Source organism: Carcharhinus amblyrhynchos, chromosome 3 (assembly GCF_965287045.1).
Source record: "Carcharhinus amblyrhynchos chromosome 3, sCarAmb.v2.hapA, whole genome shotgun sequence".
NCBI lineage: Eukaryota > Metazoa > Chordata > Chondrichthyes > Carcharhiniformes > Carcharhinidae > Carcharhinus > Carcharhinus amblyrhynchos.
The window spans coordinates 31,175,765-31,191,618 of record NC_137326.1 but is presented as its reverse complement, the minus strand read 5'-3'; the positions used below and the strand labels follow the sequence as shown (position 1 = coordinate 31,191,618).

The following is a 15,854-nucleotide window of genomic DNA, read 5'->3' as shown; positions in this document are numbered from 1 at the left end:
TGTTCGTAGAGTATATAGAGAAGAAGGAAAGGAGAGGGTACAGATTGTAGTGTTATAGTCCTAGCTAGTATAGATGCACTTAAGACAGAAATGAGGGTGAAGGAACTAGATGGCAGATGTAGATGAGAAAAGCTGGGAGGTGGTATGAATTGGGCCGAATGGCCTATTTTGTGCCGCTTATTGTATGCAATCTTATGTAAGCCATTTATTCACCCAGATGGCATACAGCTGTCTCAAAACTGGGCCCTTGTTGTCATCAAAGAATTCAGGGCAACCTACTGGTATCTGCTTCACCTCCATAGGTTCGCTCTATAAAAACAAAAATTTCAGTCCATCAACAGCAGCCTTCTGTTATGTTGCCATGAGGTTTGACCAGCCAACAGTGGGCTGGGGTATGTGCTAGAGGTTGAGTGCCACAACTGCGGAGTCGGCCAGATGACTCCAATTCCTTTGAGCTCACCAGAAAATTTAATTTAAAAAGGAACACACACCTTTTGTTTATCTTATGGTGACTGTAGGAGCCTCTGAAGAATCCTGAGTGAGCAGGCCTATATCTGCACCAAGTTATCAGATCAAAGTTCACAAAGGGGTCCTTCAGTAAGTATTCAATCTCTCTCAAACACATTTAAACACTCATGCCTGGGCTGCCCATTTAGTAGTGGGACCAATACATTTGCTCATTCAAAGCTAAATGGGAATGCCTTGTGCCTGTTTTGCACTCGAAATACACAGTTCATTTCATTTTCTATCCTATTGCCATCTTCAAGCTCAGTGAAAGTTATTTGCTGGCTATTAAATTCTGATAATAGTCATGCCACAAGAGCAAATGACCATCCATTAAATTGAGTTGGCAACTGGTGTTAGAATCATTTACAAGCAATTTATGATTGCAGAACCTGCCTAATTTCTCCCATTTGTCATTGGTTTTGTACAATTGTGCCTCCTTTGGCAAAAACCAGACAATTGAAACCGAAGTCCCATTTGCTGTCCAACTACAGAGGAACCTGAGTCAACTGTTAAATGAGTAGGTATTGACTTCCATTTATTTTTACATGCTTTAGATTTTTACTCTTTCAATGAACCAAATAATCAAATATTGCAATTTAGACAAACTAATGTGTTTGTAGTGAGGATATATCAATAAAACAGCTGTGAGAATGGGCATTAACTATCCAGGTGGGGGAAATAGAATCATTCTGCAGAGAACCAAAAGTGACTTGAGATTTTGGGGGTGTCATTCTGTTTTTTTTCTGTTTCTCCCATTTCTCGACTGTTTTGCCAGTATGGCGTTTTTTTTTGCATCCTGTCATTTCCTTCCTCTCTTCCTGCTGTGTTATTTAACTTCTTTCTCCGACTTGCCTGTGTCCTTAACCCGTGCCTGACATTTTTAATTTCCTTTTTTGTGTTCAACTTTTTCAGTGATTTGGAGATTGAGTGCCCCAAAGACAGAGTTAGCTTAATGGTCCCCCACCCCCAGCAATATGTGCTGGATTTCAAATTATTGCGGCGCAGTGTCTCAGCTCTTAAGGAGGGAGATGGGTGAGTGACACTCGGAGTTGCCAAAGAAGAAAACCATTCCTTTGCAAGGTGCAGGTAGCAATCCAGTGAAGATCAAATTAGGAAGTCAGGTTTTCAAACAATGCAAGATTCCAGTTCAAGTAATACTAATAATTCCTAGAACATCCCAGGAAACTCCAAACACCTTTTTAAAGTAATGCTGTTAAATTGTCACTCGTGGAAGTCATTTGAAAGAGAGCAATCTGATGGAGGAATATGTTACTTAAAGAAACGCTGGCACAGCGGTTAGCACTGCTGCCTCACAGCTCCAGGGACCTGGGTTCAATTCTGGCCTAGGTGACTGCCTGTATGGAGTTTGCACATTCTCCCATGTCTGTGCATATTTCCTCTGGCAGCCTAAAACTCTGCAGGTTAGGTGGATTGGCTGCGCTACTGTCCCAAAAGGTGTAGGCTAAATGGATTAACCATGATAAATGTGTGGGGTTACAGGGATAGGATGGAGGGGAGAGGGTTGGGTAAGATATTCTAATAGAGTCGGTGCAGACGTGATGGGCCAAATGGATTTGTCTGTGCTGTAGGGATTCTGAGAAAAAGGGTCAGCATGGAGACACGGTGGTTAGTGCTGCTGCCTCACAGCGCCAGGGACCTGGGGCTGATACCCAGCTTGATCATTGGCCAGCCTGCACATTCTCTCCGTGTCTGTGAGTTTCCTCCCACTGTCCGAAAGATGTGCTGGTTAGGTGCATTGGCCATGATAAATTCTCCCCCAGTGTACCCAAACAGGCATCAGAGTGTGGCAATTAGGGATTTTTTCCACAGTAACTTCATTGCAGTGTTGACGTAAGCCTACTTGTGACACGAATAAATGAACTTTAAGACTATGTGGTCAATAAAGGAAAATAAAAACTGGTTCTTGGATACATAATGTATCCTTTTTACAAAATACACTTGTATTCTGACGTGAAATGGTCAAACTTTCTCTCCCGTTGCTATCAGCATTACGAAATCCAGAAGAAGCGAGCCTCCTTTGGGCTGCCTTGGAATGGACAGTAGGGGAGGCTGGAGCTATGTAGTAACATGAATCACGTGAGGGATCTTTCACGTCTTCAATGACACAGAAGTTGAGCTATGGGGAGGGGGCTGGAGTGAGTGTCTCAGAAAGCTGGAAACCATCAGGCATCTAACTTCTCCGAGTCAGTAGTTTGGGAGAGGGACGGAGCAGATCATTCAGCAATTTTTTTAAAAAAGGACGGTCCCAAATCACAGAGAATGTGGAACCAGGCGAGGGCTTCAGCTGGATTTCCCCGGGGAATGTTAGTTAAATCAGGTAAGACACACCAGCAGCGTGAAGGTGAAGATGGGTTAGCTTTTCACTGTTGTGTAAAAATAATGAGGTTGAAGTAATATAATGAACATTATTTTTCCCAGCTGAAGCATTCTTTGTAAATAAGCAATTTGTGTTCTCCGACTAAAGGTTGAGGAATTGATTAAACTTTTTAAAGATCACAAACAGTGCACAAATATTTATAGAAGTGAGTGGTTAGACCTGTACTGCGGAATGCCATTATATGATGTAATTTACTTTGCAGTACCTCGTACACAAATAAGAAATGATTCTGATGTGTGTAAAAAGTGCAAACCCCACAGACTCTATTTCTAGACATGAAAGGGAAAACTTGTCTTTTTGTTGTCTTGCTGGCTTTGGATGAAAGCGACTGCATTCATTCCTATTCCCCAGTGGACACTGAGGACAGAAGCTCCTGCTGGCAGGACTGTATGTCAAGGCAACACCTTACAGTTAGTGCTTGTTTGCTCCCAGGCTGAATGACAAGGGAAACAAGTCTTAACATTGATTTGTGCCTGTGCGAGGGGCAGCTTGGGCTGCACTTGGAGAGACTGTGTACATAAAAGTATAAAGCTGCTTTTCAGTGACCATGGCAACCCCCGTTACATAAATGAGAACATAAGCATTTTTAGGGAAAATTGCACAAATAAGGAATTGAAGCGATGCTTTGTGGCCACATTTTCTGTTCTGATTCAAAGGTAATTTAATTATCTGTATGTATCTGCTTATTACATTTGTTTTAGAGCAAATGTAGGCAGATTGCAAACTCCATGACCATGTGACCACTTGGAGAAAAAGCTCAACTTTTTTACAAAGTTTATTTTTGTGCGTTAACACAGCAATTGGATAATGGTGAATTAAGCAATGCATATTCATGAGGTGTAATCTGCTTTTAATTTAATTGAAGTGGAATGGTTCACACAGTTACCTGAATTGTCTCCGATAGCATCTCAGCCAAACATTTGTCATTTGATGGGGAGTATCATTGCATGAATGGGCAAAATTAAACTGAGTGAGAGTCAGTTTAGCAATTTTTTTCTTTGTGTGGACCTAACATCAGTTTAGTTATCAATCATCTCCAATTTGTTTTACATTTTCACAAATTGCAAGGGCTCTGAGATGAGAGTGAGCAAGCACCCATCCAATTTTCTTAATTGCTCACCTCTTTGCCCAAGAGATCTTGGCAATGATGTAAATCCCTGGCAAAAGCTTGCTAGTTACTATGGTAATGAATGATTTTGTTTTGTGTCCTCCCAGACTAAAATCTCTCTTAGCTAATGATATGCATGTTCAATATCAATTCGACAACAGGACAGATATTAGTTTTAAGAGATTGTAACTGTTGTAGGAAATTTCAGGCCGCAATCTGGAGATTTCACCCTGAGCGGTGCCTACTACATTCTCTGTCTGCCAAGTTGCACTTGAATTTCCGCACATCTTATTAATAGACACCCAATTGCAAAAATGAGCACATATCATGGGGAAAAAATAAACTCATGACATCACAGAACTGTTACACTGCAGAAGGAGGCCATTCAGCCCATCATCTCTGCACTAGTTCTCCAAACGAGCATCATGATTGAGTGCCATTCTCCTGCCTTTTCCCTGTCATAGCGTGGGTGTAGAGAAAGATCAACTTAATGCAAGATAGGTCCATTCAAAAGTCTGATGGCAGCAGGGAAGAACCTGTTTTTGAGCCAGTAAGTACGTGTCCTCAGACTTTTGTATCTTTTTCCCGACGGAAGAAGGTGAAAGAGAGAATGTCTGGGGTGCGTGGGGGTCCTTGATTATGTGGGCTGCTTTTCCGAGGGTGCAGGAAGTGTAGACAACTGTCAATGGATGGGAGGTTGGTTCGAGTGATGGACTGGGTTTCATTCATGACCCTTTGTAATTTCTTGCGATCTTGGACAGAGCAGGAGCCATTCCAAGATGTAATACAACCAGAAAGAATGCTTTCTATGGTGCATCTGTGGAAGTTGGTGAGAATCATAGCTTACATGCCAAATTTCCTTGATCTCCTGAAAAAGTAGAGGCGTTGGTGGGCTTTCTTATCTGTAATGTCTGCATGAAGGGACCTGGACAGGTTGTTGGTGATTTGGACCTAAAAACCTGAAGCTCTTGACCACTTCTAATTCATCCCTGTTGATGTAGACATGGTAAAAAGTCTGACAACACCAGGTTTTAGTCCAACCGATTTATTTGATAATACTCTCAAGCTTTCGAGGGGACTGCCTCTTCGTCAGGTGAATGGAGAGGCAGTCCCCTTGAAAGCTTGTGAGTATTATCAAATAAATCGGTTGGACTAAAACCTGGTGTTGTCAGACTTTTTACTGTGTTTATGCCAGTCCAACGCCGGCATTCCCACATCATGATGTAGACATGCTTCCTTAAGTATGTGACTATCTCCTTCATTTTTTTTGATATTGAGGAAGAGATTATTGTTGTCACACCAGTTCACCAGATTCTCTATCTCTTTTTCCTGTACTGACTTGTCATTGTTTGAGATCCAACCCACAACGGTGGTGTCATCAGCAAACTTAAAAATTTGAATATTTGTTTAAAAATTGAACTACTTGCTGTATGCCAATCTAACCAGAAAATTGTTCTGTGCTTTTAAATAAGTTATCTTCAGTAACGTGAAATTGGATTACTTTCAGGTTGGGGGGTGCAATGACGCTGATGTTAAAATGCTTTTTTTATGATTTTTTTTAGCTATATTAATCAAATTTTAAGTCACAATTCCTAAATATGTCAAGGAATATTTCCTAAAGGACGCATTATTTAGTTTTTGAATTGCTGCCTGATTGAATTGGTTCATGGCAGATTTTGTGTTCAATAAGATTGAGTAGAAAATTGGGGGCCACTTTTCCAAATGGCTATCATTTCAGGGGCCTGCTGAGGAACACTGATCAGAGGAGCTTTGTTTTCTTAAAAAAAATTGTTTGGCATGACTTGCATTGATGCCACTCAAATGAACAGTGAAGACAAAGCACTCAAAGAAATCGCTCTGACCCATTAGAGAAATAATCTTGTTCCTGGATACTCCTGAAAATCTGGTCACAAGTCTGAGCGTCTCCCTAAGCAAGTGGAATTGCAGGAATCTGGTATGAGAGGCTCACCAACTTGGGTGGGGCCATGATAACAAGTGGGAATGTGTTTAGGCGGAGAGATAATCGATTGTAAAATGTTTGAGTTGATTTGGATGTATTGTTCTTGCAGGCATAACTTGTTCCCAAATTTCCATAATTGTTTATTTCACAGAAAATAGGCTGAGTGCCCTTGGAAATTTGGATAACTTTTCAAAATGAAGCATCATTGCTGCAAACAGTTAGTATAAGGTAACATTGATCAAAAATTAAATGTAGTCAGAGTTTTACAGCACAAAATGAGGCCCTTTAGTCCATTGTGTCTACAGGGAAATACCGTAGATGGAATACAAGTTAACCTATGAAGCTTTAAAATCCCTCCAAAATGGGTGATCAACTTGCACAGTATACATAAGTAAGCTGCCACCGTGGGTGTTCGACATGTATTAAGCATCTGATGCGAAGGTAAGGTAAAGTCACCATAGTCCCAGATGACCATGGGTAGTGATTTAACTTGAGAATCATCACACCTCAGGCCAGGGGCAAGGTTGAGGAGGTGGGCCTTCATGAATAACCTCAGCTGGTATGAGAATTGAACCTGCACTGTTGATGTCACTCCAAATCATGAACCAACCTCATGATGCAAATAGTAGACATGTGTTACAATCCTGCAGTTCTTTGCAACACAGCCCATATCGTCTATTTCAAGCCTTGCGTCCTTTTTATAAGTAAACTATGCATTTGTGCGATGAAAGATTGAAGCTGCCTAGAACTTCAAGGACAGCATGTTGTGGCTGATATTGTGGCTAGTTTGCTGAGTGTATGCAAAACATGAATTTTGTGGCCAGAAAGATGGGATCATCTTATTCATCAGATCGCTATTTGAGACATAATAAGCTTGATGCCACTACAGAATAATTACATATAGCTGCAAACCTTCAGTTTCCAGCTGGACATTGCAAATATTAAACTTATTCAACTGATCCCCTGATCTGGGAATTAAACTATCCTTAGCCACAATATCTTCAGCCTGAATTCACAGGTTAGAGCATTACTGGAAGAAGAAAACATCCATCAAACCTTTAAAATTGCCGTACAGAGACTGCTGCATTTTTGCTGCCATGAGTTCCTCCTCCATGTCTTCACAGGATACTTTAGATTCCTGAAGGATGAGACCTGCATGAGGCACAAAAGCTGGCAGTATTAGCATGCAGCAGTATGTGTGTAATCTTTAAATGCATAATGAGACATACACTTAACAACCACACCCAAGCACAGGATCATGAATTACACCCTTAGCCTTCATTCAGTAGCCCCAGGAATCCAAGTAGGGGCCTTAAGGTTTTTATTAACTGCAGCGATTGCCAGTATTCTCTCAATTTTCTGTTGCACTGCACAGGTTCCTCTGAGGGCTACTTTTTTAACACATGGGTTGCTTGCATTTTACAAGACACTGAACTTTCCCAAAGTTGGAGATGGCCTGTTTACTTCGTTGCAAAGTACTTTCCGGATTGCTGCAAAACCATGTACATGTGCACCGGCACATTCCCCCTCTTCCCCAGAAAACTGCTTTCCCTCTAATCCTAATATAGCTCCCCTTCAATGGCTCACATTATACCTTCACCCTCATGCATTCCGATCTACTGCTGAGCTGTCCTTTTATTTTCCTCTTTTACCCCAAGCAGTGATCTGTGTCAAAGTTCATGGGGCCTGGAGGACAGGCGCCTGAGCACTTCATCTATCCACAAAGGCTGACAATATTGGTAGATGGAATTTTCTTAGCAATTTAATCCTTTTAGTTTCCTTTTAGACTATTCAAAACAGACTGGAGGTTTTTATCCAATCATGGGACATGGGCGTCACTGTCTGGCCAGTGTTTATCACCCCCATCCCTTGTTGCCCTCGAGAAGGTGATGGTGAGCTGCCTCCTTGAAACGCTACAGTCCATGCACTATGCGTGGCCGTTAGGGAGGGAATTCCAGGATTTTGACTCAGTGACTGAAGGAACGGCAATATATTTCCCAGTCAGGATGGTGAGTGATTTGGAGGGAACTTGCAGGTGGTGGTGGTGTTCCCATGTATCCATTGCCATTGTCCTTCTAAGTGAACGTGGTCATGGGTTTAGAAGATGCTGTTTAAGGATCTTTGAATTTTTTTTTGCAGTGACAATTTGCTGCTGAGTTGGATATGTACTAAAGGATGATGGTTCTAATTAAGGCTTATAAATGTTGCAGGTTGCCATTACTATCACTCTGCACCTTCCAAACTGGCTGTAAATTATATAAAAGTAGGTTGATATCAGGAGCAAAGCAAAATTTTTGGCCTTCTCCAAGAGGTAGACGTACATCCACAGTTTGTTTACTCACAATGATGCTTCTGGTGTAAAAGGAAAGCAAAGAGAAATGGTTGGTGAAATTATACAGTTAGTCCTGCTGAGTGTGTGGAGTGAGTTGTAAGTCACTATGACGTTGACTAGAATTCTGTCAGCCTGTGAGAGCCACTACATATTTAACATTGGAAGTAGATGTGCAGGCAGACTCTGCCTCCTCTGCCTTGTGCCATTTGGTGTCAAAGGCACTCTTTCTTGTGAGGAAGAAGGAAGTGGGTTAGTGAGAGTCTGTAGATATACAGTGCATGCCTGTTGTGGTTAAATGGCTGGTGTGTATTGTGCCATATAGGACTGAGGGAATCAGCCAAGTTAGAAGATCATGGCTGATTTGGTTGTGGTCTCAAATCCACTTTCCTATTTGCTCTGGCCCCCATAACTCTCGACTCCCTTGTCTATCAAATATCTGTCCAACTCTGCCTAATGACTCAGCCTACGCTGCTTTCTGAGGAAGACAATTTCACATGCTACCAACCTTTTGAGAAAGAAAATCTTCTCTTACCTCTGTCTTAAATGGTAGATGCCCTATTCTTAAAATATGGTAGGCGTCTTATTCTTAAAATGTATCCCTCTAATTCTGGTCTCTCCCACAAGTGGAAACGTCCTGCAGTAACTACCCTGCCAAATCTCCTCAGGATCAATATGCTTCAATAAGATCACCTCTCCTTCCAAATTCATGAGGTGTGGGGAAGTGTGGGCTAGAATAATGGTAAGCATCAGAGTCTGGGAAGAAGGAAGAGTAATGAATTTTGTGCAATGATTGTAGGAGACTGAAGGAAAGTGAGGGAGGTGAGTCTTGTGTTTAGTGAGTCTGAGGTGGTGGAGGTGTGAATGAAGAATAAGAGAATAGTATTTGTTACCATGACAGCTCAGGTCATTGAACTTTCAGCTTTGCAGTCCTATGCTGGGAGCTGAGATCCTGGGCAATGATTATCTCTGCAATGTCTTCCCATGGGCAGTGGGAATGTTGCCTAGACAGCTTTCCACCTTCTGGGGTAAGAGGGTGCCTTCCACCCCAAGCCTGCAGAGCACCATCAGAAAGCTTGGTGTCCTCTCAGTACTTGCAGTGGCATTTTCCGTGTACAGAGTTTTATCTCTGGTATCTGTAGCTTAAGGACAGCTGTGGTGCTGGCTGCCTTTAAGTGGTATTGGAGACCCAATAGTCCACCAACAGGTGGACAGACAGCAAATAGGCCATGGAGCACTGGCTGTATGCCTGACTCATGTTGGTAACAGGCAGGAAGTATAAATAATACATGATGACTGGTACGATGCTAACATCCTGATTTTTCAGGTTCACTCAAGTTTCTTGGCCAATGTGTTTTCAAACAGGTGTCCATCAAAAAGCTTTGGCAACCTTTTCCTTTTGGATCAAAAAAATTTGAGAAAGTGGTTTCAACTGATTTCCTGAGCTATAGAAAGTGACAGAAAAGTCATTCCACATGATTTTTTTTCTATTGAAGGCATATAGAAGTTAGGAGAGGCGGTAGCGCAGTGATATTGTCGTAGGCTGGTGATCCAGGGTAATGCTATGGGGTCTTGGGTTTGAATCTCACTGTGATAGATGGTGAAATTTGAATTTGATTCTTTTTAAATCTTGAATTAAAAGTCTAATGATGACCATGAAATCATTGCCAGTTGTAGTAAAAACGCATCTGATTCACTAATGTTCCATGAATGAATAAAAGAAATTGGGATGTGATGTAAATATCTGTACTTGTGAGGCATAAACACAATAAGAAGTCTCACAACACCGGGTTAAAGTCCAACAGGTTTATTTGATAGAAAAAAACACTAGCTTTTGGAGTGCTGCCCCTTCATCAGGTGAGGGGAGTTCTATTCACAACCAGGGCATATAAAGACACAAACTCAATTTACAAAATAATGGTTGGAATGCGCGTCTTTATAGGTAATCAAGTCTTAATGTGAGTGGAGAGAGCATTAAGTACAGGTTAAAGAGATGTATATTGTCTCCAGACAGAACAGTTAATGAGATTTTGCAAGTCGTGGGTGTTATAGATAGTGTGACGTGAACCCAAGATTCCAGTTGAGGCCATCCTCGTGTGCGGAATTTGGCTATCAGTCTCTGCTCAGCACTGTTGTGTCGTGAAGGCTGCCTTGGAGAACACTTACCCAAAGATCAGAGGTGAAATGCTGTGACTGCTGAAGTGTCCCCCAACAGAAAGAGAACACCCTTACCTGGTGATTGTCGAGACAATACTCATCTCTTTAACCTGTCCTTAACCCTCTCTCCACTCACATTGTCAGTACCTTTGATTACCTGTAAAGATTTGCATTCCAACCATTATTTTGTAAATTGAGTTTGTGTCTTTATATGCCCTGTTTGTGAACAGAACTCCCACTCATCTGATGAAGGGGCAGCGCTCTGAAAGTTAGTGGCTTTTGCTATCAAATTAACCTGGTGTTGTGAGACTTCTACCCCAGTCCAATGCTGGCAACTCCACATTCTGAGGCATCCCACCATTCATAAATATTTTAGCCAGCTATGAAAATGAAGTTATGTCTTACATGCACTAAAGCTAATTAGACGGATAATGTCCCGGAGAGATGCTATCTAAATGGAATTGTTTTGTTTTGCCAGCATAAATTGCATTGAAACATCATTGCATTTGTGTGCATAAAACCACCTTGCGAAGATGATGCATTGTTTCGTCTTGCTTTTTCCGCACTCACTTCCCTTTTGTGCTACTCTTTACTCCATTTCCTTTTAAGTAAGTTCTCAGGATCTCTGTCTAATCATAGTACACGTGTGCAGGAATAAATGCAATTGTCTGTGATTATTCAGTCTGCTAGTTAAGATCCTAATCAATTACCAGGTTAAGGTCATTATTGTTTTGTTTGGCTGTTACTGAATGAAATATTTGTAACAAAGGTGGGGTTTAGAATTGAGTATTTTTAGGTAATCCATGTGAGCTATTGTGGTACTCGAATCTTTATATAATTAGCTGCAACAATACCTAGGAATGTACAAGACATATTAGCCCATCCACTGAAACGGCCACTTTCTCCACTGTTGTGGCTGCAATGTATGCAGGATGCCAAAAGTTACCAAGTCTTCAATGAGGAGTGGTAACATATGCCCTGCTTGAGAACTTGGGGATGGTGGTTTACCTGCTACTTTTGTCCTTCTAAGTCACCGAGGTTGCAGGTTTGGCAGCACATTTTTTTTTAAAAAAGGTGGATTTAATTTAAACTTAACAGGAGATAGAAAACAACACATCCCTGGCAAAAGACGTAAAACTTCTTCTGAGTGCAGCTTGATCGAAGATGGTTCATCTGATCATAAATGCACCTGAGGTGCATTGAGGCCTTGTCACAAGTTCAAGCATTTTGCATCCATCACCCTGGAAAATTCGAGTGGTTATAATGGGCAGATGCAAATACATGCTTAAAATAATCGCTTCCAAAAAGCTACAGGCTCAAAAGGTGAGGAAAAAGTAAACAAAACCAAGAACTTTTTTGAATATGTATAAATTTTCAAGAATGAAGGTTTGTGATTCAAAAATCTTTCCTAAATCCCTTTATGAAAGGGTGTGTGCTTTAAAAATGAATGGTAGTACCCCTGCTGCTGCTTGAGAAGAATTAGCAAGCATTGATTTGAATCTTCCGCTCTTTGCCTCTCCTGCAACTTGGTGTGAGGACAGGAGGCAGCCATTAGGCCGTACTAGCTTATTCTGTCAATCAGTGAGAACATGGCCTATTCAATTCCATCCATTTGACTTTGTTCCATAACCTTGTACAGGCTTGTCCATCAAATATCTAATGTTGCTTTTAAAATTTAAATTATTAATTAAGCTAGCATCTATTTTTTTTTGAGACTGTCCCTGCTGTTGGTGTGACAGTGTTTCCTAACTTACCTCTTGAATGGTCTTACTCTGATTTTAAGCTTATGATCCCATGTGCTATACCCGCCCAAAAAAATTTCTCTTTATCTATCTTAGTCATTCTGTTCAAGATCTTTACGTTCACCCCCTTACCCTTTTATATTCCAGAAAATGCACAGCTTTCCTTCTAATTTAACACTTAGAGCCAAGAAAAGTCATGATGAATCTGTGCAATTCTCTTTCCAAGACCGATATGTTTTCTTAGGTGTGGTGCACCATACTCCAGATATGGTTTAACCAGGACTTTGTCCTTTCGCATCTAAACTCCTTCTCTTTTTACATTCCTGCCCTCCAGTCAACATTCACCATTTTTGGTTATTCTTTGTGCCTGATGACTGTGTTTTAGTGATAAGTGTACAAGGACCCGGAAATCTTTTGAACTGCTGCCATTCAAAAACTAATTGAACCTGTCCTCTCTTGGTCCAAAATGGATGAAGTTACGGACTCCCCAATGATTTCCCAGGTCTTTTAAGGGTGCCAGGACAGAACCAAAGTGAGTTACCTTTTTTCAATAAAGCAACGTTCTGTCAATAATGTTCTTTAATCTGATGTAAATGTTCTGAGTTCACTGGTGATGCTTACATCTGAAGCTCACAGGTGTAGCGAGTACTCAAAGCATTGTGGTTTCAGTTAACCGATTGAAAGCATATCATTGTCAGTAATGTTATTGCCCAACAAGGCAGTTGTGTTAGAGCCTTACTAATCTGCAGGGCTACAGATTTCAAACGCTTTTGTGGGAGAAAGTCAGGTACTCCACCTAATTTAGCTTAAAAAAGTATTTTTTTTTTAAAACAGTTGCTTATAAAATTCATGGGCTCTCCCTGACTTTTAAAGCTACAGACCCTCAAAACTGTTCATATTCATTTAGCATCGGACTCACTAATTTAGGTTTAAAATCTATTCCCATTACTAAATAAAAATAGGATTATTTGTTGAATTGGACTTGAAATCAGTCTTGCCTTCGACCTAAATCATTGCCTGAATGATCTTCTGACAGCATTGTTCCTCAGTGTTGTCCTTTCCAGTGACAGATTGTGTACCACCCATCCTTAATTAAATAAACAGCATTGTTTAAAAAGTTCAGTATGACTAATAATTAAATCATGAAGTGCTAAACCTCCAAATCAAATACCTTTTGAAAGGTAGTGCCAGATTATTCTGTTTCAGGGTGATGCATCTTCCAAAGAACTGGTTATTCCGGCATTGAGCATATTAAGCAGTTGAATTAATTTACCTGCAACAATCCTACTGAACTGATTTACAGGAATGGAAACATATTTACAAAAAAAGAGGCTACATCCTTTTCTGAGCATTTCCTTAACACACTTCCACTCATTTTTATCTACTCACTTTTCTCCTCCCTCTACTACTTGCACCCATACTGTGACTCTGTATCATTTCTTAATTTACTCATTTATGGGCTGTGGATACTGTTGGCTGGACCAGCATTTATTGCCCATCCCTATTTGCCCTTGAAGCTGGTAGTGAGCTGCTACCCTAAACTGCTACAATCCATGAGGTGTATGTCTATTCCTATTGCTGTTAGGAAGGGAGCTCCAGGATTTTGACTCAGGAACAGTGAAGGGATGACAATTTATTCCTAAGTCAGGATTTTGAGTAGCTTGGAGGGGACCATGGAAAAGATGTGTTCCCATACATCTGCCCTTCTAGATTGATAGAGTTTGGTGGATGCTGTGGAAGGAGCCTTGGTGAGTTGCTGCTGTGCACCTTGTACATGCTGTTGCATGGTGGTGGTGAATGAGATGCCAATCAAGTGGTTCATATGCAACTTTTTTTTTCAATCATTCTCTTGTTTTTATGTTATCTGTTTTGTGCGTTTCATACACGCAGTCACTGTGTGAGAGTTTGGAATTTGTCATCTTATGGCTGTACAAACTTGAACAGGCCAAATTCTGTTCTGCGAGGGGTTGCCGGGGGGGGTGTCAAGAATTCGGAGCCTGGGCCTCTGATAAGGCAAGAATAAACTGAGGAAGAGTTGCATCTTCTGGCTGCATTATTTGATATTGCTGTGTTGTCTGTATTTATTACATTGGTGTATGGGAATTAAACAGGAAGTGGAATTGAGAGCACCACCAGATCAGTCATGATCTTTTATCAAACGGCAGCAGGCTCATTGGGCTGAATGGCCTACACCTGCTCCTAAGACCTATGCTCATATTTATTCTGATGTGGGTATGCCGGTGTTGGACTGGCGTAAACACAGTAAAAAGTCTGACAACACCAGGTTTTAGTCCAACCTATTTATTTGATAATATACTCACAAGCTTTCGGGTTAGCCCCTTCGTCAGGTGAATGGAGAGTTCTGGCCTCAGACAGAGCATATAAAGCACAGACAGTTTAGAGATTACTGATTAGAATGCGAATCCTTACACCTAACCTGCTGTTCAAGACCTGAAGTGGCTGATAATGTGAGTGGAAGGAGCACTGATCACAGTTTAAAGAGATGTGTATTGTCTCCAGACAGTACAGTAAGTGAGGTTTTGCAAACCCAGGCAAGTCACGGGGGTTACAGATAGTGCGACATGAACCCAAGATCCCTGTTGAGACCGTCCTCATGTGTGCGGAACTTGGCTATCAGTCTCTGTTCAGCGACTCTGCGCTGTCGTGTGTCGTGAAGGCCGCCTTGGAGAATGCTTACCTGAAGGTCAGAGGCTGAATGCCCGTGACCACTGAAGTGTTCGCCAACAGGAAGGGAACAGTCTTGCCTGGTGACTGTCGAGCGATATTCATTCATCCGTTGTCGTAGCGTCTGCATGGTCTCCCCAATGTATCATGCTTCGGGACATCCTTTCTTGCAACGTATCAGGTAGACAATGTTGGCCGAGTTGCAAGAGTATTTACCATGTACCTGGTGGACGGTATTCTCACGTGTGATGATGGTATCCATGTCGATGATCCGGCATGTCTTGCAGAGGTTGCTGTGGCAGGGTTATGTGGTATTGTGGTCACTGTTCTCCTGAAGGCTGGTAGCCAAGTTCCGCACGCATGAGGACGGTCTCAACAGGGATCTTGGGTTCATGTCGCACTATCTGTAACCCCCGTGACTTGCCTGGGTTTGCAAAACCTCACTTACTGTACCGTCTGGAGACAATACACATCTCTTTAAACTGTGATCAGTGCTCCTTCCACTCACATTATCAGCCACTTCAGGTCTTGAACAGCAGGTTAGGTGTAAGGATTCACATTCTAATCAGTAATCTCTAAACTGTCTGTGCTTTATATGCTCTGTCTGAGGCCAGAACACTCCATTCACCTGACGAAGGGGCTAACCCGAAAGCTTGTGAGTATATTATCAAATAAATAGGTTGGACTAAAACCTGGTGTTGTCAGACTTTTTACCATATTTATTCTGTCATCCATTACTGATGTATGTTTGTACATGAATTATTGTGAAAGTGAAATCTCTGAAATGGCTATAAGGTGAACAAGGCTGGGACTTAAATATTCAAGGATATTTGACATTTCACATGGATTGGTAGATAGGTACATCTGTAAGTTAAGGTTGTAATGGGTGTAGTACTGAGAGATGATCTTCATTAGAAGATCAAGATGTGGAATCAGTTGGGGTAGAGATATGAAAATGCTAAGGAAAG

At 41.4% G+C, this 15,854-nt stretch overlaps 1 protein-coding gene across 4 annotated transcripts in view; it reads left to right on the top strand.

Moving 5' to 3' along the window:
• LOC145338586 (protein FAM107B-like) overlaps positions 1 to 15,854 on the top strand; it is a 151,549-nt gene that overhangs the window by 107,672 nt on the left and 28,023 nt on the right. The window contains exon 1 of one of the 4 annotated variants that reach the window (XM_080182951.1): positions 2,572 to 2,845. The exons of 2 other annotated variants lie outside the window; for them this stretch is intronic. In XM_080182951.1, coding sequence (XP_080039077.1) covers positions 2,788 to 2,845 — 58 coding nt within the window. In that variant the 5' untranslated portion in view covers positions 2,572 to 2,787. Of the gene's footprint in view, positions 1 to 2,571; positions 2,846 to 3,467; positions 3,562 to 15,854 lie in introns of those variants that run through there. One more of the 4 variants, XM_080182972.1, reaches the window with a different exon arrangement.